At 41.6% G+C, this 25,729-nt stretch overlaps 1 protein-coding gene across 1 annotated transcript in view; it reads left to right on the top strand.

Annotated features, from left to right (window-relative positions):
- Positions 1–25,729, top strand: part of CNTNAP2 (contactin associated protein 2) — a 2,049,865-nt gene that overhangs the window by 1,835,734 nt on the left and 188,402 nt on the right. Inside the window, exon 18 of the mRNA XM_057731238.1 lies at positions 6,412–6,648. Coding sequence (XP_057587221.1) covers positions 6,412–6,648 — 237 coding nt within the window. The remainder of the gene's footprint in view (positions 1–6,411; positions 6,649–25,729) is intronic.

Raw genomic sequence — 25,729 nt, 5'->3', positions numbered from 1 at the left:
ACCAGCCCAAGCTTGAGGTTAACCCTTTACTCACGGTGTCGGTCTGCTCAGGCTGCCCTGACAAAATACCACAGACTGGGTAGTTTAAACAACAGAAATCTATTTCTTACAATTCTAGAGGCTGGACGTTCAAGATCAAGCTGTCAGCAGGGTTGGTTTCTCCCGAGGTCTCTCTCCTTGGCTTGCAGACCTGTGCCTTCCTCACACGGCCGTTTTCCTGCGTACGGGCAACCGTGGCATCTCCTCCTCTCCTTACAAAGGACACCACTCACATTAGATTAGGGACCCACCCTTGTGACCTCATTTGATCTTTTTTTTTAATTTATTTATTTATTTTTATTTATTTATTGGCTGCATTGGGTCTTCATTGCTGCGTGCGGGCTTTCTCTAGCTTTGGTGAGCGGGGGCTACTCTTTGTTGCAGTGCACAGGCTTCTCATTGTAGTGACTTCTCTTGTTGCTCAGCACCAGCTCTAGGCGTGCAGGCTTCAGTAGTTGTGGCACGTGGGCAGTAGTTGTGGTTCACGGGCTTAGTTGCTCCTCGGCATGTGGGATCTTCCCAGACCAGGGATCGAACCCATGTCCCCTGCATTGGCAGGTGGATTCTTCACCACTGCGCCCCCAGGGAAGCACCTCATTGAATCTTTTTTTTTCTTTTTAATTTTATTTATTTATTTATTATTTTTTGGGGGTACACCAAGTTCAATCATCTGTTTTTATACACATATCCCCGTATTCCCTCCCTCTCTTGACTCCCCCCCCACCCTCCCTCGAGTCCCCCCCACCCTCCCCGTCCCAGTCCTCTAAGGCATCTTCCATCCTCGAGTGGAACTCCCTTTGTTATACAACAACTTCCCACTGGCTATCTACTTTACAGTTGGTAGTATATGTATGTCTGTGCTACTCTCTCATAAAGCACCTCATTGAATCTTAATTACCTCTTTTAAGGTCCTATCTCCAAATAGTCACATTGGGGGCTGGGGCTTCACCATACGGCTTTTGGGGTGACACAGTGCATTTCATAACACTCATGATACCTCTGGTATCAGATCTGTGTACACGCACCTTAGCCATATTTAATTTCCATCTCTGCGCTTCTGTAGAATTTTGTTTATACTGAATGCTGGTAGTAATAATAAACATCTACTATGCACTGAGCATTAGTACGGGGGGGGGGGGTATTTTCACTTGTTATTAATATGACCCTGCAAGGTGCGTATTTTTGTGCCATTTTCTTACATGAGGATACGGAGGCCCAGTGAGGAGCTGGGAAGATCAAAGCGTGAGCAGCAAAGCCAACACCCGAAGGTAGATCTTGTGACCACAGTTCGTGCTCTCCACACCTCTGTTTGTTGCCTCTCCTATGTCACACTGTAACTTGCACCACAGTGTGACTATTTGTGATTACATTTGTATTAACCTGCGGGCCGAAAGTACATCTCCTCCATCTTTTTAGAAATACCTTTCCCGGTGCCTTACACACGTGACCTGGTGGCTTAGCTTCTCTTAGCATCTCAGAGCAACTCCCCAGTCTCACCTCCCTGCCCTCCCCTGCAGGGCAGCACCTCCCTTACATCTTTGTCTTCCCAGGGGTGCACACGTGGATACTCTTTCAGTTTCTCCGTGGGATCTATACTAAGGGCTCCATTTAAAATAAGAATCTCCCACACCCCACTCCCACTGCCACTCCCAATCCCGCTTCACCCAGACTGACTTCTAACATGCAGTATCCTTAGCTTACTTATTGAGTTTGTTATTAAATTTCCCTCTCCTTCAGCAAGAACATAAGCTCTGCAAGGTCAAAGAGGTGTGTGTTTTGTTTCATAGTACCTTCAAAACATTTAGACAAGGCCACGCTCGTAGTAGCTGTGAAATAAATACTTATTGAATGAGTAAAGTAGACTCTGCGTGTGTGAGCTTTGGTGCAGTTCCTCTCTATGGTGACTGAATTGCCAGTCTTGCTGGGCACAGGCGCTCTAGAACCCAACTTCGCTCCTTAGGAAGCTATTAAGCTCCCGGTCTGAGGACAGTGTCTTGCAGAATTCCTCCCAACCTCTATATTTGCCCTTTTTGTTGAATTGGATACGTGATTATTTTGCCCCAGTCTTCTGTGCCTTTGATGGATATTCATTACGGATAGTTACAGCATTTTCATAATTAATCTTTAATTGCAATACTTGAATAGCATTTTACACTAAAAATGATTTACAAATTAAACCCACAGCTCACCTTAGACAATTATCACAGGTCTGACTAACGTGCACGAGGCCCTCACATGGCAGGGGGCTCTCTCCAATGACAATGTGTTGATTTTCTAATTAACCAAGGTTAAGTAGCATTTTTGCTTGCAGACCTACAATTTAAACTTATGACATTTGTCACCAGGACAGATTTCTATAGAGCACATAACTTGAACTCAAGGAATTATCACTGGTTCTAGTGCATTAACATCCTTTGCATAATATATAGTGACTGTTTTCAGGACAAAAGATTTTTCTGCGTATCGACTAGATCAGTAAAAGTACTTTCCAGCTCACTGACCCATTTAATAACTCAGGGACCATCTTAAAAAAAAGAGCGTAAGTTATTTAGTTTTCCTTTAGATAGTGAGAAATGGCATTCTACTTACCTTCTTTATAAATTAAGAAGAGGGAGTGTAAAACTTTATTTAATGAAGGCAACAAATACAAATTAGACCATAGTCGTATGTTATGATCAGTTACGGGAAGGAGGGGAAGAAAAGGTCAGGCAGCAGTGCAAACAGGGAAGAGGAAGCAAGAAGAAATTTAGGAGACATTGAGAGTAATTTGCTGAAATGTAGAGAGGAAGAGACATAAGCCCAGAGGGAGAGATTGTACATTATAATAGACTAGAGCAACTTAGAGCTGGAAGGACCAGAGACACCCAGTTCTGCCTCCTTCTACGGACAGGAAAAACGGGTACTGAGAGAGATGCAGGGATTTGATGAAAGCCACAGAACTACCAGAAACAGTCAACAGTCCTGAAAGGGAGAGATATGCAAACACAAAGGCACGAAGAAAGAGTGGCAGGTGTAGAAACTCAGAAAGAACAAAACCAGAAAGAATCAGAGAGACAGAGAGACAGAAAAATCTGCTCACACCCCTTACTGAATGAGGCTTGTGTACGTACGTGATGAAGCATGTATATATATCTAAATGTTTACCTTGATGGTATAACTAAAATATGACCTAATCTAGATGTGCTTTCTCTGCCAATTGACCCTTTCTAAATCTCCATTTTTTGGTCATATTAATATTTACTTAAAGAGTCTTTTTAAAATGTCTTCAAACTCTCAACCATTGCTGACACCCTTAAATGTGAATTATTTCCAAATTAAAATACCTTCCCTATAGATTAAAGAATGAAATGTTAAAAGAAATAAAATCATGAAAGAAGAAAATATGGTTGAATAATTATATTATTTTGGATGAGAGAAGGTTTTATAAGCCTAATATCAAAGGCAGAAATCATAAAAATAAGATAGATAGATGTGACTCCATAAACATTGAAACATTTCCTAGGGAGAAAGAAACATCCCATACAAGTTAAGAGACACAAACTGGGAGGATATAGTTGCTGAATTTATAACAAAAAAATTAAAGCCCCAAGTATTGTTATCAATCAATAAGAAATATATCTTCTCCTATTTTCCCCAAAAAAGCAAAGGTCATGGAGAAATAAAAAATAAGAATGAGGAAAACATAAAAATTATTCAACTCACAGTATTCAAAGCAATGCAAATTAAAAGAATGAACTCCTTTTTTATCCCCCTCTAGCCTATAAATTCTAAAGGATCCTGCCTAGAATTAGAAGTGTTGTGGAAAAGGCAGGAATCTTGTACCCGACTGGTGAAATACAAATTGATAAAATCTCCTGAGAGGAAAATGTATTGCAAATGACTTTAAGACATAAATGCCCTGGTACCCAGTAATTACACTTCTAAGAATTAATTCTAAGGAAAAACTGGACAAGTATGTAAAGGTTTTTACAAGGATATTTATTACTTATTATGTAAAATGGAAATTGGAATAAGCTTAAAACCAAATGATAGTGGAATCACTAAGTAACAGTGCATCACAGGATGGGCTGCTATGCAGATATTAAACAAGATGTTCTAGTTGAATATTTATTGCTGGGGGAAAATGTTTTATGATATATTAAGTGAAAAAAGCTAAATTCAAAACGATGTGTATAGCCTGCTTTTTCCTTTGTTTTATTTTTTACACATGTGTGTTCATAGATAGAAGTAGAAAAGGCTGTTTGCTAAAAGTGAAAGTAGCTCTATCTGAGTAGCATTACAGATTCTCTTTTTCATTTTGCTTATCGGTATGTTTATGGTTTCCACAGTGAAACACTATTACACTTGTAACCAGGGAAAGGAGAGGCAGACATCTCAAATCGATTTAAAAATTTCAGCCTACTTTGGTAGGATATAATTGTCTTGACTGACTAGTGATGAAAACTTCAATGGCTAGGCATTTATTGAATGAAAGGCCCTTTGGAAAGCCCTTACTGCAAGAACAAAAGCCATAGCTGCTAAAATGATAGACACCAAATTGAAATTTTAACACACAAAGAGTGACTAATGGATTGAAATTCTTCCAGATTGTAGCAAAGGCCCAAATTCTCCTCAGCCCAGAGGTGTGCAGCAGCACTGATGAGCAGATTGAAAAATGGGAAATCCTTCATAGTGATTGTTTCTAATAATTTCTTTTGCCATCTACTCTCCCATAACTTTGATCAAAATGGGCATTGGGCTCCCTTCAGTTAATCCTCTTCTATTTAAATATTTCATTAAAAAATAACAATCCCTGGAGAATCATCACTCAAATCTATGTGCTACCCAATGAGAGCACTGTGAGGCTTGGGTTTATGTAGGTAATAGCTCAAGCATTTGCTGTTTCACAGCGGAGGATTCACAGGCATAAGCAAAGACGGACCCATCTCTGCCAGGAAAGCCTTTGCTCCACCAGCCCTGTCTGATGAGCCATCTAGATTGCATAGTTTCTCACGATGCTGGAATAAGTGATCAGAATCAATCTCCAGTGTGCAGCCTGACCCAAAGTCTGCTGATCCTATTGACCACGCCATTTTTAAATACATCCAGATCTTTACCTCAGAAACATGTACGTCCGTGGGGCCCCAGACCCTGAAGTTCTTCTGTATTAGATGATCAACACGGAACAGAGCTTAAGACCACAGGCTCCAGAATAAGACAGATCTGAAGTGCTTTGGCACTTCGGAGCTATGAGTCTTTGAGTACACGACTTAATTTCTCTAAGCCTCAGTGTCCTTATCTGTACAATGGGGGTAAGATAACAACGTCTACCTTGCCAGATTGTTGTGAGAATCAGGTGAATATCATAAGTAAGGTGCTTAGCAGAGTACCTACTACGTAGCCCTCAATAAACAAATAACTTTCACTTATTAACCGTATCTTTTTTTCTAAATCCCCATCAGATTTCTTTTAATACTTTTAACTACTATCATTTTATTTAATTTATAGAAAAGCTGTTAGTCTAAAATACAGGCACATATATAAACGTGAGTTCCTCCTTTCGTACCGGCTGCTTTAAAAAATCATAGCTAAGGTTATTACAGATACGATCCACTTGTGATCTAATTCTCCAATGAACCATTCTATGAAATTTGTTAGGAATATTTTAATATTTTCATGCTCATGAACCTCTGTCTAACTCCATAACTTGCTCAGAAAATCACAGTGAGTTTGTTTTTTGTGTTATGTGTCTCGCAGTGGCATTCAGACAAGAGCAATAAAACCTAAACTGTCCTGGTAATAGATGTGGTATAGCCGACTTTTGTGTGAAATTATTAATTCTGATTCCCAACCACCACAGACGAAAAGCCCTGGGAGCCCTTAACATGAACTTCAAAGCAAAGCATTTCTTGAGACAAGAACCGAGACTTACAATCACATTCCAAATGGATCTACTTCTTCTGACTAATTGACTTGTTAACTATGCTAATATATTCATGTCCCTCTGCCTTTTTATATCCCTTCCAATAGGTAATGCTATGGAACGGAATGCCATGAGATTAAAAACCAAAGAACTTAGAGAGTTCTATAAACTTCTTTTCTATAGGAAACCAGATTAAACTTCCAAAACAGCTTATGTAATTTGTGTGTCTCCAAACATGTCAGTTCTATAGCAAATACATTGCTTCGCAGAAGAAGGTCTCTTTTCATTAGGCGTTATAGCCTAAGGGGGAAAAGCTGCAAGCTCTTCTATTAGGCAGGACCAACTTGACAGTGAGCATGCCCCCTGCACTTGGCAGTTCATCTCCTACCACGATGGTCCAAGGGTGATGCATGAGACAGAAGCCACAGCGAGGTTATTCTGTCTGAGCTCCATGCCTTCTGTCTTCCCAGGTGGTGCCGGAGGCCAGCAGGGCTTCCTGGGCTGCATCCGCTCCCTGAGGATGAATGGGGTGACACTGGACCTGGAAGAAAGAGCAAAGGTCACATCTGGGTTCAAATCTGGGTGCTCAGGCCACTGCACCAGCTACGGGGCAAACTGTGAGAATGGAGGCAAATGCATAGAGAAATACCACGGGTATTCCTGCGATTGCTCCAACACAGCCTATGATGGAACATTTTGCAACAAAGGTAAGTCAGAACAAGTTTCCAAAGCCATTTTTAGACGTCTTTGAAGTCTAAATCATCCACTGAATGCTTTTTCAGCTGTACACAGACGTACTTCATTCTGAGGGTGAGGTGTTTAGAATTCTTCTCCTACCTTAGGCAGGAAGTCTCCTAAACCATTCCCTAATCTTTCTTGTTCATGAAGGTGAGAGAAGTTTTGAGTGTGGTGCAGAGTTTCCCCCAAATCCCAGCAAACTTTGCACTGACTGGAATATTACAGAGCAGATAGCCATATCATGCCTTATTGGTGAAGTAATGGCCACAAAGTAAGCGGCCATTGAAAGGGGACTTGGGCCTGACCCTCCCACTCAGGGGAGTCAGAGAGGTCGGCACATAATCTGGGACCCATAGATCACTTCAGTGAATCTATCCATGTTGCCCAGTGGCCTTAATGCCCAATCCCGCCTCCCATGGCTGCTAAGAGATTGGATTCAAGCTGGACCCACAAGGAAGCCCCTCTGGTCAGTTACTGTAATTATCTTTATTATTACTCTTCTACAGGATGCCTCCATGGGTGGCTCTCAGCCTCCACTAGACTGCAGGGATACTGAGATACCACATCTAGTAGATCTATTTCAGTCTTGAATGATTAATCCCTGCTAAATTCTGCAGAGCTGATCAGCTGACTCCAAGAGCCTGATGTATATGCTCATTGTCATTTAGGGTATACACTAGATCTTGCATGACCAGAGGAAATCCATTCAACTGGCCTGTGGCTTCATTTCCCACTTGTAAACAAGAGGATGGGGAGAAGCAGAGCTGGCACTCCTTTTAAGCTACAATTGATATGCCTGTAAATCACTCTTCTCTTTCTAAATGAATGTATAGCATTTGGGTAAAGTTCTCTGTAAATGGTTGGTGCATCTCTTTATAAGAAGTAGCCTATTCATACTCTCATGAATACGTGGAGGGTTGTTTATGCTGGCATTATTCACACAAGATGCCACACAGAAGGAGCAATTGTTCCATAACATTCTCCGTACATCCAGGCTACTGTCTGGCAGTGCTATAATATGAGCATACAAATTAGGTCAGGCAGGGCTTGAAGAATGAGCACGACACAACAAGGATGGAAAGGAACACCATCGCGGAATAATCCACAGCACATTAACACTGCTGTTACAGCACGTTCTTCTGCTCGCAACAACACGGTCCCATGATTTTCCGGTGGCCCACAATGGGGTGGGTTTGCAGAACACATTAATTTTGCACTTGTAGAAATGACAGTCTTGCAATTACCATTCATTGTGCTTGATGCTAATTTAATGCAGTTGTTCCCTTGCCAAAGTGGTGTCTGAATGCAATCAGGTAAGCACTAATGCCTGAGAGAGTCCACTGCAGAAGTGCCAGTTTAAAGAAAATCATGACCCCCTTATTTTTGGAGAGTTAGGTTAAGTACCATGGCTCATACACAGCCTCTGGGGGTTACGAATAGAAAGACTAGGGTATGTACCCTTGAGTTTTGCCAGTGTTCAAGATAAAGGCAAAGGAAGCTCGTGAGTTTCCATTGACATTATTTCAAAGGGTTTACACAAAAGACCCCTAAATATTCTCTTAATATCTGTTTAGCAAGATGAGTTTACATTTGACTCAATTAGTGTCTTTAACCAAAATATTTAACATTAAAAACCACAAATTGTATTTGGAAAGTATTTGTGGGCATCCTTGTAAATCAAGACAAGTATCCTCTTGAGTTGGGGAGGATGAAGTGCTGGGTGAGATGAACCCAGAAAAGCTTCATCTGCACTAAGGCAAGCTCGTTCCCGGATGGGGTCTTCCCTCTGAGGCCTGCAACCGGGTGGCTCCTCTGTTCTGGGTCTCACCTCCCAGAGCAGCAGCTCCTGTGACCACACCCTCCACGGAGGCTGCAACCAAACAACTCAGCCTCTAGAAAGAGCAGCCACAGCCATCTGCCAAAGACTGAGCTCTTGAAAGTCCTTTGTGGGCCTTCCTTGGCTCAAATAGTTCTGTTTGTTGTTGCGGAAAAATGTGCACAGTATTTTGCTGAGTTAATGAAACAGGTCCCAACATACCACGCACAGCCTGATTATATGTCTATACAAAATCAGACACACACACACACACATACACGAGGAAAGCAGGCTGTGAGGAAACACATCACAATTATATTCACTGCCATTATTCTGGGGGGAGGGTGAAAACACCAGTATTTATTTTCTTATCTTTTGCTGCATTTTCTAGTCTATCCACAATGATGAATCACCTCTTTTTTCCTCATTTTTGCCTCTTTTTGGGGAGAACTAAGTACTAAGAGATAGAGTTTTTACCCCGTGCATCCAAGGCTCAACTGATTGTCTCTGTTTAGCAAATATCTAGTTTTTAACCAGAAATCATGATACTGTGTAATCATACTGTCTGGAATGAAGTAGCACCTCAGGTGAAAATTGCATATAATTAGATTACCTTTGAAAAATCTCTCTCTCAATACATTCAACAGAGCCCATTTTTCACAAGCCTTCAAAGGGAATACCCTTCAGATGGGCCCTGGAGGAAGGTTTGCCTTGTTGGGGCCACGTTGTATGAAAATAAAAACGCTCGTATCACAGCAGGTGAGGGGCTCACACTAGGACAGGTACAGGACTGACATAGACCTCTTTCTTTTCCTTCGATTCATAGAGAAGGATATATGGTTGCATCTGTAAATCAAATTGCCGTGTGCTGCCACTTCGTGAAGCTCAGGAGGACAAGGCTGGGCTTCAGCAGGTCCCTCCTGATGATGCGCTTTGCTTTGTAAGTGATACATTGACAGTCACTCTCCCCCACCAGCAACGTATAGATGGGAGACACTCCTTTCTGCCTTTCTCTGATCTCTTATCACAAAACTCCCAGAGCCCTTTTTACAAACGGATCTCTAAAGTGTTGACCACCCCTGAAGGTGTTAGCCTTCCCAGCAAAGAGCTATTAAACAGGAGTGCTGACTGGGGAAGAATTCAGGCCTCCTGGAAACTCTGTCATTTGGACCATATAGCCAATCACCTCATCTCTACAGATAACCGTGCAGTATCCTATCTTCTCAGAATGTCCACCCACCAGCCGCGCTTAACTCAGGGGTGGCAGCTCCATCCCAAGGCACGGTTCCTTGGCAACCCGTTGGCTGAGACTGTGGATGCTGCTGGGAGCAGAGCAACACCCCAGCCTACACGGAAGGCTCCGCTGTGGGTCTCTCATCCCCAGGATTAGCGGGTCCCCCACTGGGGACCAAATGGAGAGTTGCCCGAGCATGCCAGATGTTGTCTTCTCTAATTAGACCTGTTCCTGCTTGGACAGCCAAACCTCAAAACACGTTTTATGACTGTCGACCTCATTTTTATTTCTAACCAGAAATTAGCAACATGATTAGAAGCAAACTCTCTCTGTCGTCTCTGTGTTTTCAAGCCAGAGGGAAAATAACAGACCTATAGCGGCTACGGCACTCTCTCTGTTAGATGTTTGTAGCTGAATACAGTCGCGGATTGAGTCATATCCCTCTCCTCCAAGTGCATGTCCACCCAGGACTCAGAATGTGACCTTGTTTGGAAATAGGTTCTTTATAGATGTAATTAAGGTGAGGTTGTACTGGATTAGGGTGAACCCTAAATCCAATGGGAGTGTCCTTACAAGAGGAAGAGAGGACACAGCAAAACATACAGAGGAGATGACCATGTGAAGATGGACCCAGGTGTGTAGAGAGATGCTGCCACAAACCAAGGAACCCCTGGGGCCACCAGAAGCTGCAAGAGGCAAGGGAGGACCCTCCCCTGGAGGCTTCAGAAGACGTGTGGCCCTGATAACACCTTGCTTTTTTACTTCTAGCCACCATAACTGTGAGAGAATAGACTTCCATTGTTTGAGGCCACCCAGGTCGTGGTCCTTTGTTATGGCAGCCCTAGGAAATCAATATAAGTGCAGATAAAAATCTGCAATGCTACTGAATTCCTGCATTTAACAATGGTAACAGCCGGCATTTACTGGGAACTTGCCATGTGCCAGTCAGTGTGCCAAGGTCTTTAGTTACGTTAACATCACCCGATACCCATGACAATGCTGTGTAGGTACTATTATTATTTTCCCCACTTGACAGAGAAGGAAACTGAGGCACAAGTGGGCATTAGTCCCTTGCCTGAGGTTCACATACCAGTAAGTAGCAGGACTGGGGTTTATATGCAGGTAGTTTGACTCAGAGCTCGTGTTCTTCACCACCACTGTGTGTTACTGCTTCTCACCGAGGCATGGTCCTTTATGTAGGCTGACATAAAACTGAAAACAGAACCCCTAGTCTTAAAGCTCTTCAGTTATTGTGATTCAGTAAAAAATCAGCATGTTCTTGGATGCAGAATTTATCATGATAAAAAATAGAATATAAGATCTGAACAGTTTCTCTCTCTCCCTCTCTCTCTCTCCCCGCCTCGCCCCCCAAACACACACAGATGTTTAGGTATAACCTGTAATCATTTATTGATTTATTTCTTTAACAAACACTCAGTGAACACCTAATATGCCTGGGAGCCTTGAATGTAGAGTTTAGTCTGACTTTGCTGAAATTTTCAAAATATTTCAATGGTTTATACCTACAAAACCAGGACAACCTAGTATACATGGAAGCAGGAGATGTGAATTAGCTGTCACCCAGGCGGCCAGAAACAGTTCTTCATTAGGATTCCTTCACTGAACCAAGTTTAGCAAGAACTTATCATCAAGAGGCACAAAAATATCTCCTAATTCACTCCTCTGCTCTTTTTTTTTCTATAAAAATTTTCATGTTCCTTTGCCAAACCAGGACTGCTGCTGAAAAGTACAATACATATCTTTAAATACTCAGAAACCATTTTCTGCATGTAAGGAGTTGTCTTTTCTTCTCAAACACTATTTATTTGTCACTCAGATAACGTCCAAAATTAGAAGGACCAAGGTCACAGGTCTTCAGTGACTACCGGTGTTGGAGGATGGTCAATAAGTGCAGTGTTACCATCACCTATAGTCACACACATGCACAGCACCCTCACTGTGGTCCAGCTAAGTCTACTCTCCCTACAAGTGTCATGACATTGACTAACATTTTAGGACCTGTATTATTTATACAGAATAATACAGGTTGTTTATGACTAACTCAAGTCCCTACATAGAAAACTGGTGATGGAATCAGACAGGGGTTTGAATCCAGCTTCCTCACTTGCAGGTTGTGTAACCTGGAGCAAATGGTTTCACTCCACTTGGCCTTATCTTCAGAAATATGTGATCCTACTTCTTAATTTCACTGTGAGGGTCACACAGAATCACGTGAGGAAATTTCTAGAGAACCTGGCACACATCAGTCAGACAGTAGACACCACTTTTCAGTCTCAGCACTCTTTCTTTTTCTGCTTGTTTGTATTTTTGTTTTTACTTTAAATCATGTCATCCTTTAATCCTCCCATAGAAGCTTTAAACGTCAGGTGCCTAACTGGCATCATCTCAGTTACCTCTGAGCTCTAGATTGCCTCTCTGCTACTTGAGGAGCAATGGCATTATCGTAAAGGGCCCACTCGACTTGACTGTGGTCGCAGTCATAGTAATCGGAAGCTGAAAATGTCATCTCCAGACCCTAAACCCTGATGGACTGAGGAATATGCAGAGACTCTGAAGATGGAGAGGAAGACAACAGTCTCTGCATCCCAGGGGTCATGCCCACCAGTGCAATTTGCCACAGAAGGGATCTACCCCTGTTTAGAGCCAGCTTGGGTCACCATAGCAACCGCTGCATCCCCTCCTAATACAAAGCCGGTCAGGAGACAGGAAAGCACTGAAAGAGTTCAGGACTCTGTTTTGCTGAAAGGACACCTAGACTCAAGTCCAAGTTCAACCCATAAGGGAGAGGGGACCGCCCCTCTTGCCTTCTAGAGGGATGTTTCATGGTGATCAGGAGGAGGTGGATTTGCCTGATGCACTTTGGATATATACAGACTGCTTCTCCGTGGCTCCAGGCACTGCAAGGGGAGCAGAGGAAGTCTATGGGCTACCCTTGTAGAGTGGGTTTGAAGCCTTTTAGGGGAAATTAATTAAAAATATTATAAAACAACTGGGGGAGAGAAAGAAGAGAAATGTTGGAGTAACGCATCTTAGCATCTCATCCTTATATGAAACTAGTTAATGGCAACAGTGGCCATTTTTTCTCAGGTCGACCTGCCCAGTCTTGTTCCCAGCTTGGAGGAGAGCTTTGCACCAGCAGGAAGAGATATTTTTCACAGGCTTCTTTTTCATTTCCAGTTGGAGGTTTTATCAACTTGGACGAATGCCTACAGGAACAAGAATTCTTTTTCCTCTTCATCTTAAAATGTTATTCAGGAAAGGAAAATACTCCTCTATTTATACATTTCTTAAATCTTGAAGCCTTAGGATACACCTTAAAAATATCACAGAAATGTAAGATAATCTGATAAAAACCATTTGAAAAAAAAAGAAAAGTTAAGAAAATACTTGTGGACAAAGGCCTGTAAATACTTATGGATTAAAGAAAATACTTCTGACTTGATTCTAAAAGGTCAAAACTGCAGAGGTGGCCAACAAGTTTAGGTGACTTCATTATAAACTTTCACGGTGGTAAATACCATTCCCCGGCCTGAGGTCCCAGGTAAAAAGGAAAACCTCGTCAATTGACTTTCCTGAGGAAAGGGATTTAAAAATTCGGTGGTAGAAGCAAGCCTTTTCTAAAACACTAAACAAAATAAAGGAGGAAGTTTTGGGCTTTCCTTCAAGTTTAGGATAGATAACATTTTTTCGAGTTTGTGCCAATTTCTAATACCTACCAGGTATTAGACCTTTTTGGATACAACTGTTTTTATTTTCCTGTGTGTGTTGTTGAACGTGGTTATTCCTCATTCCTCAGCAATGAGAACTCTAAATAATATGAAGTTGATAAAAATAATACTCTATCATTTCCTACCAGTTAGTCATGATTTCAGCTGAAACTCTGTCCATTTCTTTTCTTTCATGAACCTAAAAATAATCTAATGAATTTTCTGAAGGGTTTTGCTTTTTTTTTAATTTTTATTGGAGTATAGTTGCTTTACAATGTTGTGTTAATTTCTGCTGTACAGAAAAGTGAATCAGTTATGCATATACATATATCTACTCCTTTTTAGATTCTTTTCCCATATAGGTTATTACAGAGTATTGAGTAGAGTTCTCTGTGCTGTACAGTAGGTCCTTATTAGTTTTCTATTTTATATGAAGGTTTTGCTTTTAAATTACTCACATTTTCAGTTCCCCTTACAAGCATGTCCATTCACCAAGATTCACATTTCCCTAGAGGACTTCATCCCACGCCTACAGGACGTAAAGACCTGCCTCTGATGTGTGCTTTCTCCTCTCCACAACCTTCTCAGCTGGTCACCGTTGCCAGCAGGCAGCTCTGGCCTTGGCACGTGGGCTCATTTTAGGCATCCCTTGGCTAGAAGAGATTCACTTTCTTAAATGATCAACCCGGGGCAGGGGATTGCACTGTTTTTAATCTGCCCATCTTATAGATCACCCTGGCTCTGAACTCACTCACATATTTTTACCTCCATCAATTGCAATTGACTGTAATAGTGGTTGATTTAGATAAATGGGTACTCTCTAGTAAAGACCAAACCCTAATGCAATGGAAATGATTAGGGCCAACTGCTCTCTCTGAGCAATCCCTAAGCCTGGCATTTGAAAGGTGTCATCTCCGTGTTCTCATGAGGTCTGGGCACATGATACAGAGCAGTGTTTAGCTCAGCCTGACACCATCCTCTAGCTGATCTTCCACGTGATAAGTTCACTAAATGTAAGGAGACTTCTAAACTACTCAAGTTCCACAAGGCAAAGATTCTCAATGAAATTGAATCATTGGCTGTGAAATTTAACAGGTCTGTGTTCTGGATGAATGAAGTAAGATCAAGTGGCTTGATCATTAATAATACTTTAATTTCCTTATGTGCACTGGGCACATGTATAGCTAAATACAGAACACTTACTGAAAGCCTACTATGTGGGAAGCATTGGATTGACAGTGAGGAGACGCAGATAAACGAGAGGAGGCTTGGAAGGCAGTGGAGGCTGTAGACCCAACTGCAATGCAAAGGGGAAACAAGACAGAAGGTGCTGAGTGACACCTGGATATGGAAGCAGCACACTGTGAAAGTGCTAATGCCAGAGCTGCTCTTAAAGTCCTGGGCAAGGGCAGCAGGGCAGATAGTGCTGAGTCGCACTGAATTCTGAGGGCAGGTGTTTGATTGTGGGAGAGGACTCTTTAGAAAACATTTGTCATGAATGAATCTCAAGCTTAAAGATTCAAGAAACCCTATGAACCTCAAGTATAACAAAAATAAAAATCACTTGAAGGTATATTATTAAAACCTAAAGACAAAATTTTAATACATCCCAATTTTTTTAAAAAAACAGCATTTATTCTTGAAATAATATAATTGATATTTACAAGAAATACTTACTTGCTTTTAATATCACAGAAATAGATGGCTTTGGAAAATTAACAGTGAACAAAATAGTGTAGGATTGAGATTAGCTCTTTTTCAATTTGTTCCCCATCAATCAATGACACTTTGTGAAGCTTTGCTTTCTTTAGTTTCTAATATGGAAAAAAATAGGGAAATTTTTTTTTTGCACTCGAATCCTAGGTTTATTCAACACAATTCTTTTACTCTACACAACAAAGTACAAACACAATATTATCTGAAATGCTGCAAAGTTACAAAACTCAAAACAGAAAATGTATAGTACTGACTGCACAATAAAAGCCAAAAAAACAATGTGCACGTTGCCAAGGTAACCTGCAGGACCACCATGAATACCAACACAACAGGGAGTTCTATGATGACCCAGCAGAGCTGGCTCTCAACTTATCAATTTCAGAGAGAAAGGGAGACGTGTGTGTGTGTGTGTGTGTGTGTGTGTGTGTGTGTGTGTGTGTGTGTATGTGTGTGTGTTTACGCAAATGGGAAAAAAACCATTTTGGGTATTTGGCCCTAGAGGTCAGAAGAGGACTCAAGCAGAGGAGCAAGGCCAGGCTAACAAGAATGGCAGTTGTGTAAAAGCACATCCTTTCCTGTGGGACTCTGCAGGCCAACAGGTTAGGGCACAACCAGGCCACCAGATCAGCCCCAGGTCATCTGTGGAATGGGAAAACGTGCTCCCAGACTGGGGCTGTACCACCACCTGGAACCCCTGCTCATCCCTGCTGGCTTTTCCACTAAACTGGCTCTCAGGAACTAGAAACATGGAAGCTTTATAGCCAGAAAACTGGAGGGCAGGGATATTTTCAAATGAGCCAAAGACCTTAACAGGCACCTCACCAAAGAAGTTATACAGATGGCAAATAAGCATATGAAAAGATGCTCCACATCATCTATCATCAAGGAAATCCAAGTTAAAACAACTGTGAGACACCACTACACACCCATTAGAATGGCCAAAATCTGGAATATTGACAACACCAGATGCTAACAAGGATGTAGAGCAACAGGAACTCTCATTCACTGTTGGTGGGAATACAAAGTGGTATAGTCACTCTGGAAGAGAGTTGGCCAGTTTCTTACAAAACTAAACATATTCTTACCATACGTTCCAGAAATCGTGCTCCTTGGTATTTACCCAAAGGAGCTGAAAACTTGTGTCCACACAAAAACCTGCACACAGATGTGCATAGAAGCATTATTCATAATTGCCAAACTTGGGAGCAACCAAGATGTCCTTCAGTAGGTGAATGGATAAATGAACTGTTGTACATCCAGGCAATGGAATAGTATTCATAATTTTTAAAAATGAGCTTTCAAACCATGAAAAGACATGGAGGAGACATCAATGCATATTACTAAGTGAAGGAAGTCAATGTGAAACTGGATGTTTCCAAATATATGGCATTTTGGAAAAGTCAAAACAATAAAACCATCAGTGGTTTCCAGGGGTTGGGTGGAAGAGGGGAGGAGGAACGAGTAGGCAGAGCACAGAGGATTCTCAGGGCAGTGAAACTACTCTGTATGATACATACTATTATGATGGGTACATATCAGGATACATTTACCTGCAGAACATACAACACCAAGAGGAACTGTAAACTATGGAATTTGGGCGTCAACAGCTCTGGCAAATCAGCACTGGGATTGTAGCAGCTATACCAATCTGTGGTGGGATGTTGCCAGTGGAGAAGGCTATGCATGTGTGGGAACAGAGAGGATATAGAAATCTCTGTATCTTTCTCTCAGTTTTGCTGTAAATCTAAAACTACTCTATAAAAAAGTATTTAAAAAGAATATGAGATTTTATTCGTTTTTCCGAAATGTCATTATCATCCTCCCAGATTTTTCCCTCATCCCTACTTCTCAAGAGTTTCGTATGTATTTAATGGTACACCCTCTCTTTGTATTACTCCTTTAAAGATACCGCTTCAAAGATAAATCAATAAATAGATATGTAAATAACACCTTATCCATGCTTTTTTGTTAAAAGAGTTCTTCTAAGAACCCTTTATTAACTTTAAAATGACCAAATTTTGTTTTAATATTCTATTCTAAAGTTCAGGCTTAACTAATGAGAACTTGCTTCCTTTAGACTTCTACAAATTTACCATTTACCACTCTAGGGGCCAATTTTACTTCCTGTGTTACTCCCCAAGGGGTTGGGTCAGGTACAGCTTAAAGAAGGGTCCCCAATTCAAACCCTTACGTGAAGTCTTCTCTCTGCAACCCTCGCAGGCATCAACATATTCTTTCAAATCTCCTGTTCCTTTCAACCTTATCCCCACTAACCAGCAATGCAGCCAACATCATTCTAAACTGATTTTGTTTTTCAAAAAAAGAATCTGTTCTTGTTGGAGTGTTCTCAGTTGAAGAAAGAAAGCTAATATTATTTAGAACAGTGGAGCAAGAATACCTTGAATTCCAATTTCAACATTATTGAAAACAAAATTGAACAATCATGCAACTCTCTTGGCATTCAGTTTCTTTATAAATTGCATTAATTATATAAAATGTATTATTCACAGGACTGTGAGGATCAAATGAACTGATGTAGGTGAAAGTACTTTGAAAAGCATTAATGTTATAAAAATGCAAATTATTATGAAGGTTATTAATCACTAAGTCAGAGGTCCTACAGTTGAGGGTCTCTTTAGAGAGAGGACTGCAAAGTATAATACATTGCCTCTCAAAAGCCACCAGGAAACCCTGCACAGACCTTCTCCATCCATGTAGGTAGTGTTGCCCTAACTGGCAGCAGAAAGCTGGACATCCCACCTACTTACATTAGTACTTGCCCACGTCTGGACGGCAGTGACATGCACTATCTGGAGCTCAAAGATTAAGCATTCAGCGAAACTTTAGACCTCAGAGTTTTCCTATTCCATGGCTTGTAGAGCTGCATTCACAGGCAGTCCAGCACTTGCGTGCCATGACCCTGATTACATCTCTGTCTGTATCCTGGAATTGTCACGAATCATTTGACCTGGAGCCCCAATTAAAGTAGCAGATACACTTGAGATTAAGTAAGAACGGATTCTGAAGCAACCTCTTGGGGTTATTATTGAGGTCTTTAGAAAATAATATTGGTTCCTTGAATGTAGAGTTTCAAAAAATAGAAAGTGACTGCTAGATCCTAGAAACCTCATCTGAAATGTTCCCCTTGTCCCAACTGATTAACAGTCTCTCTGCCCCCTTAGTAAGGGTGACAACTTCAGTTCAGATTAATGAGACCAGGTATTTCTCATGCTTAAGCCAAATGTAATTCAAATATTTGTACAAGACCATTGCCAGTCTCTTCTAAGAATCAGAGATTAATAGGGTTGTCAGTGAAATGCTTTCTAAACTTTACTATTAGAGTAATCTAATTTAAATCCCTTTTAAATAGGTCTACTTTAGGCTGTTGGCTTTTTATAATTCCTTAATAAGTGTCTTCTATAATGGAATCTTATAAATGTGGTTTAAAATATGAATTAGGTCGCGTAAATCAAATTAAAACAGTAGACCAAGTTACAAATTTCAAAGAAGTTTATAGGCCCCCCCTCTCCTATTAAATAAGCAAAAATGATATCTTGTGTGGTTTTGTAGTCTTCTACTGAATCAGAAGCCACATGTGGTTATTACAGCACTTCATAACTTCTTTAAAAATAACAAGGACTAGTGCAAAAAGTTTTATTTCTATTACCATAATGAATTTATCATTATTCAGACTTTCAGCTTTTACCCTAACATTTAAATGTCATTGGGTGCCTTATTTCAACACTTCTTCAATTTCTCTTAAATTGTTAAGAGTTTGTGAAGCTCTTTTTGTCACAAAATCAAAGTTTCTCAGGGTTGAAAAGGATATTACATTTATTCATATTCAACTGACATTTTATTGAACTCTTCCTTTTATGCCAGGCACTGAACTAAGTATGTTCATGTATCTCACTTTATTTAATCATCACAGCAATTTTGAGCTGTAGATATTAGCACTCCTATTTGAAAATGAAGAAACTGAGGCTTCTAGAGATTAAGTTTATTATCCAAAGCCACATGGTGTTGGAACTGCCCCAACTCCAAACCTGGTGTTTTCTCCACCATATATACCAGCTCGGTGTCCTCTTTATAACACACCCACTGGATGGGATCCCAGCTGTGCTTGATAGAGAACACAGCACCACAGGAGGTGGCTCACTCTGTATCTGGACATTTCTGATAGCTAGGAGTCTTCTCTTATCCCACACACCATCTCTGTCAAAGATGGAAAACGTCTTCACGAAGAAACGGTGTCAGGCCCTGGCTTCCAATCCCTGTGCCTTTAAGAACTCAGGAATGTACACATCCCTTCAAAATTCCCAACTCCAAGGAGGACAAGTAAAAACATCTCATCTAAAGCTTAAAATAACCGAAAGGCTTGAAGTAATCAGAACTCTAAATAATGTGAAGTTCACAAAAATAACACCCTTTATCTTTCCCACATGTGAACGTCACAGTTTCAGCTGAAACTCTATGCACTTCTTTTCTTTCATGAATCTAAAAGGAACCAGTCTAAAAAATTGTCCTGAGGGCTTTGCTTGTAGATTACTCAAGTTTTGGCTCCTTTGGAAGCAGGTGCATTCACCAACGTCCACATTGCCCTTGAGTATTTCAGCACGTCTACAGGGCATCCTTCCCTTGGTAGCTGTCCTGTGTATAATGGCAAGTTAGTGAGTTCCATGGATAGTAGGTAATACATCCTACCCAATTTGTCCTCTTTTTATCACACCAGTCTGATAGCTAAGTGTAGGCCTAAGTCCCAAAAGCTCTGAATAATTTTCCCTTCTTTCTTTGCCAGCCATCCTGAGGCTCTCTCTGTGGGGCTGATTGGGGAAACACACACACACACACACACACACACACACACACACACACATATTCAGATATACACATACAGACACACATGGCACAGGAAAACAGAGGAAGAGTTTTACTGGACCTGTGGATTTCTAACTGTAAGCCTCAGATAACAAGACATTTCTTCATATTTTTTAGGGCACCACCCACATACCATATCCATGATTTTGTGTTAATAATGGATCAGACCTTTCTCTCCAAATATATAAAGTGAAGAATGAAACAGGAACATGGAGAGTCTGACCAAATAAACTCTTCTGGTATGAGAGACCACTCTAGACTGCTTTATAACAAAGAAGGTGATCTGCAGGGTAAATACAGGCCATGCTTTGTGAGTTTTCCTATTGATGAAATTCATGCTTTGAATTACCGATTGGTGGCTGCTGGAGGATTGCAATATCTCTGTTCTAGTCTGGACACAGTGCTGTAAGTAATGCACTTCTGATGACTGAAATTCCAAAATCCAAAAATCATGGAAATTACTGAAGTAAAGCTCTACATCCATTTTTATAGGGAGCTAGGAGGGCAGACACCCTTGGTTAGCTGCACTGTCCCCTCACATCCTTGCACACAGGTTACAAAGGGAATTCAGTCTACAGTGGTGAGCTCTTGGCCTCGGTGCAGCCCAAGCACCTTCATTACCACTACACAGCAATACTCTGATCCCAACATGGGCTTTCCTTCCTCTGGCCAAAGGGTAATGTGGAAATTATGACACAAATAAAATATTTATGCTCTGGACAAGAGTAAAGAACTCACAAGCCAGGACATAGCTGGCTAGCATACTAGATAGAATCCAGAGTAGGTGTCTTAGTCTGTTTGGGCTGCTATAGCAGAATACCATAGACAAGGTTGCTTAAAAACAACAGAAATGTATTTCTACAGTTCTGGAGACTGGAGGCCCAAGATCAGGGTGCCAGTGTTGTCAGCTGAGTGTTTTCTTCTTAGTCACAGACTTCTTGTTGTATTCTCACATGGCAGAAAGGGCTAGGAAGCTCAGTGGAGTCTCTTTTATAAGGGCACTAATCTCATTCATGAGGGCCCCACCCTCATGACCTAATTACCTCCCAAAAGCCCACTTTCTAACACCATCACTTTGGGCATCAGGATTCCAGCGTGTGAATCTGGGGGGAGCACAAACATGCAGACCGTAGCAGTAGGCATCCTCAATCACAAAAACAAACCTGTAAGTAATCACCTCCCCCCACCCAGTTTCTCCCCTTCCTACCACTGACCTCACCCCAGCCTGTGTGTGCGCACACACACACACATTACTAAAGTTGTTCTCCACCATTATATTAGAGGGATATTTGATTTTTTTAAATTAAACTTTCAGAGCATCTGTGAGTTCAAATGGAAGAAATTGTGGAAGAGTAGCAATAGTTTAAAGAATGTGCTTATGTACACTACCAACTGTAAAATAGATAGCTAGTGGGAAGTTGCTGTATAACAAAGGGAGATCAACTTGATGATGGGTGATGCCTTAGAGGGCCAGGACAGGGAGGGTAGGAGGGAGTCACGGGAGGGAGGGGATATGGGGATACATGTATAAATGCAGCTGATTCACTTTGGTGTACCTCAAAAGCTGGTACAAGAGTGTAAAGCAATTATATTCCAATAAAGAGCTTAAAAAAAAAAAAAGAATGTGCTTGGAGAGTATCCTCTCTCCACCCAAAATGATTTCCTTTGAACTTGCTCACTTTCTCCCCTGTGGCCTGATGCTCTGCTATTAGAGCATCATTTAATTTAGCGGGAGTGGGTCTGGGAGCATGGTGAGGCTGTTACTCTTTGGCACATGATTGTGGATTTGGTCTTTATGCAGCCAGGTGTAATTTAGGGTGAGGAGGACGGCGGACAAGCTTTGAGGAGGTGGCTCAGCTGTCTCCTGTGAGGCCAGAGACTTAAGATTTGGTAAGAGATAGAAGGAGCAGAGTGGGTAGAAGGAGGCAGACAGAGATGCCCTCCTTCTTTCATGGTCTTGCCTGAAGCCAGCCCTGCCTGGGCAAAGAAAGAGGAAACTTATCCTCCCTACTTCTGGCCGTTTCCTTCCTACTAAGATCCAGAATTCAGGCTAATGGCATTATTGCCATAATTTACTTACATTATCAAAAAATAATCTTTAGTTATTGATCCATGTTAGAATATTGTACCATAGGAAAATGTATTCCAAGTTCCTAAAATCAATTTATATTATAATGTACTATGTGCCATTGTAAACATACTATTAGCATATATAGTGTAAGCATTTTTCCTTGAAACCACTTGGTTTTCATACCCATCATTTAAAAAGACTACTTAATAGTCCATCCAGTGGATTTACCAAAATTTATTTAACCTAAGTATCTCACAAGAAGGAAATGGCAATTTCTATTTTTGCTCTTGAAATTGTTTCCAGTTTTTTATTGTAAATAGTACTGCGGTAAACGTGTTTGTAAATGGCATTTCAGTATTTTACATTATTTACTTAGGATGGATTGCCACATGTGGAGAGGTAGAGTTAGAGGATGTAAAATGTTTATGACTTACCGTGTGTGGAGCCAATCTAATTTCCCAAAACACAGCTCCCGTGTGCATGCACTACTCCAGAAAGCCGGGTTCTCCCAATGCCTTAGGCAGTGCTTTCTTCATTGTTGAGAAAATAATAAGCCAAAAATGGTTTTTCATCATTTTAATTTGCACTTCATTAATTACTGCAGAACAAAGAATCCAAAAGAAAAGTCTGGCAAGATTGGTGTGTCACTAATAAAGCCCGCACGAGGGCTGCAGAGACGCACGTCTACGAAGGTGGAGTCAGCGTCCAGGTTCAGACGTTCCCTTGGCCGGTGTCCCAGGGTGGACGGGAAGGGCGTTGCAGCTGACAGTAGCCATGTGCACGGGACTGTGAAAATTCACTGTTAGCAGTCACATGGGTGTTATCGATCAAGACGTAACCTGGGTGTATCCTATTAACCCAGTAATTACACTCAGGAAACCGATCATAGAGAAGCACTAGATTAGAGAAGTACATGTTCACAGAAACAGTCATCACAGCATATTTCTGTGGGATAGTGAAATGGGTACTAAATATCCATCGACAGAGGAACTCCTGTTGAGTTGTGATGCAGAACCATGAGAAAGAGTGAGACAGACATACTTATGCACGTGAGAAATTGTCCCTGATACATTATTGAGCTTAAACAGCAGAGTATGATTGTTTGTTTTAAAGAAAAAAAAAACATGAATGTCCTGTGCACGAGCCCTACTCAGAAAGACTTCTGCAGTTCAGACACCTTCTGGTGATGATAAGTGCACGTGTGGTACTATGTGTAGCATGTTGTATGCAAGCACATTCGTTTGGTTTTCTTTTATCTAGAAAATAAGGTGAATTCACTCTTCTTTTGCCATTAATATAAGCAATAACTCCCCCCACCCCGCTCCAAAATGCACTGAATATTCCAATTGTTGGCATCTTATGGTAGTAAAGGGGAGCCCTGGTCAAAAAAAAAGCATGTATATGCATGTTATAATATACACCATATACACAATACACACACACATACACACACACACACACACACACACACAGGGTTGTTTTCAACATGAATGGAATCAGATTGTATATGGAGCAAAATACTCATGCAACCCTTTGTTCTTTAAAAATTTTTATAAACTATTGGCACTAGTTACCTCCAGAGGTTACCTCCAAGGGTAGTGTGATGGAGTCGGGAAGGGTAGGATGGTGGAATTGTTCTGCCATTTTGCTCTATAAAAGCGTCCTTTAAAAAAATAATAATAAGCATGGGTGACTTTTGAAAGCAAAACTTAAATGAGTAGGTAAGTTCTACCTCTCCGAGGGTTTTCATTTTCCTATTTCCTAATGAAGAAAGGGTTTGGACGCTTCACCTTTGCCCTATTAGAGCAAACTACAGTGAAATGGAACAATTTTCAAATTCCTTATTATCTGAATTCAATCTTTGATAAATTTTCAATGTATGCTCTTTGGGCACATTTATTTGCTGAGCTATTCACTCATTAAGATATTAGAGGCTCCAGGGACTTCCCTGGTGGAACAGTGGTAAAGAATCCGCCTGCCAGTGCAGAGGGCACGGGTTTGATCCCTGGTCCAGGAAGATTCCACATGCCACGGAGCAACTAAGCCCGTGGGCCACAACTACTAAGCCTGCACTCTAGAGCCCACAAGTCACAACTACTGACTCCCGCGTGGTGCAGCTACTGAGACCACGCACCCTAGAGCCTGTGCTGCACAGCAAGCGAAGCCACTGCAATGAGAAGCCCGTGCACTGCAACAAAGAGAAGCCCTGCTCATCGCAACTAGAGAAAACCCACAAGCAGCAACGAAGACCCAATGCAGCCAAAAAAATAAAAATAAATCAATAAATCAATAAAGTAATAAATAAAATGTGAGATTAAAAAAAGATATTAGAGGCTCCAGTTCCACTTCAGTGTGACAGATTGGTCACACTTATTTGCTTTTGCTTCACTCTTAAATCCCTAGAAAAGGATTTAAAAAAAAAAAAGATACAAGTCAACCTGTGCAAAGAGGACAGGAGAGGACAGCAAGCAAACGGAGGAACTTAGACAGAGGAAGGCTGGAGCCTTAGCCGGTCGAAGGAAAAGTTCTTCAAGCAGCAGACTGGTGCTCTGACCCCTGGAAAGGCTCAGAAATGGGGGTCCAGGCATCTCAGAAAGACAGAGTTAACAGTGGAGGATTGGCTTCAAGTTTATAAATGAAGCCAGACTTCCCCCTGCAGTGGGGCAGCTGCCCCAAAGCTAGATCAGGCAGAAGACTAGAAGTCCCCTGGCTGGAGGGCAAGACTCCAGAGAGCGTGGGAACTGAGTGAAAGTTTTCATTCAGGCTTCCAGAATCCTGGATGCAAATTCCTTGAGAGAAAAACTGGAGGATTCTTTTTTGAGATAAAGGATCATCCCTGGGAGAAAACCGGTAGATACAAATAGACCAGACCTGCCGCCCAGCTGTGAAGCCCACCCAGTAACAAGCTTCTGGTCAAAACGTCCAGTTTCACTCTCACCTCCCACACCATCACCCGTCACATGATTCAAGCCTCTGCTATGACAAGGACCAAACAAAGGATTCAGTGTGAACAAAGATCATACTGAGAGAACCATTCATATTCTCTATCGCAGGTCCATTTGCTGCATAACAAATTGCTCCCAAAATTTAGTGGCTTAAAATAGCAGCAGACTGAGAATTCCCTACCGGTCCAGTGGTTAGGACTCTGTGCTTCCACTGCAGGGAACAGAGGTTTGATCCCTGGTCCAGGAACTAAGATCCCACATGCTTTGAGGTGCAGCAAAAAAAAAAAAAAAAAAAAAAAGCTGTAGACATCTCATGATCTCAGATGGTTTCTGTGGGTCAGGAATTTGGAAGGGCTCTAGGGCAGTTCTGGCTTGGAGGCTCTAAGGCGATTGCAGTCAGACGGCAGCTGGACCTGGAGGAGCTGGGAGCCAGCCAGGCTTCTCTCCCTCCTCTGGTCGACTCAGGGCTCCTCCATGTGGCCGCCCCACTAGCTAGTGTGGACTTGGGGCAGGCAGCAGCATGCCTGACTAAGCATGGCTCCAGTGTGATCGGTCCAGTTTTCCAGGCCGCAGTCACATTGCCTTTTGTAACCTAGCCTCCGAGGGCACACATCATCTTTTCTGCCACATCCAATTGATTCAAGCAGGTCCCAAGGCTGCCC

This window comes from Hippopotamus amphibius, chromosome 4 (genome assembly GCF_030028045.1).
Source record: "Hippopotamus amphibius kiboko isolate mHipAmp2 chromosome 4, mHipAmp2.hap2, whole genome shotgun sequence".
NCBI classification, from domain to species: domain Eukaryota; kingdom Metazoa; phylum Chordata; class Mammalia; order Artiodactyla; family Hippopotamidae; genus Hippopotamus; species Hippopotamus amphibius.
This window is presented reverse-complemented; position numbering and strand designations above follow the sequence as displayed.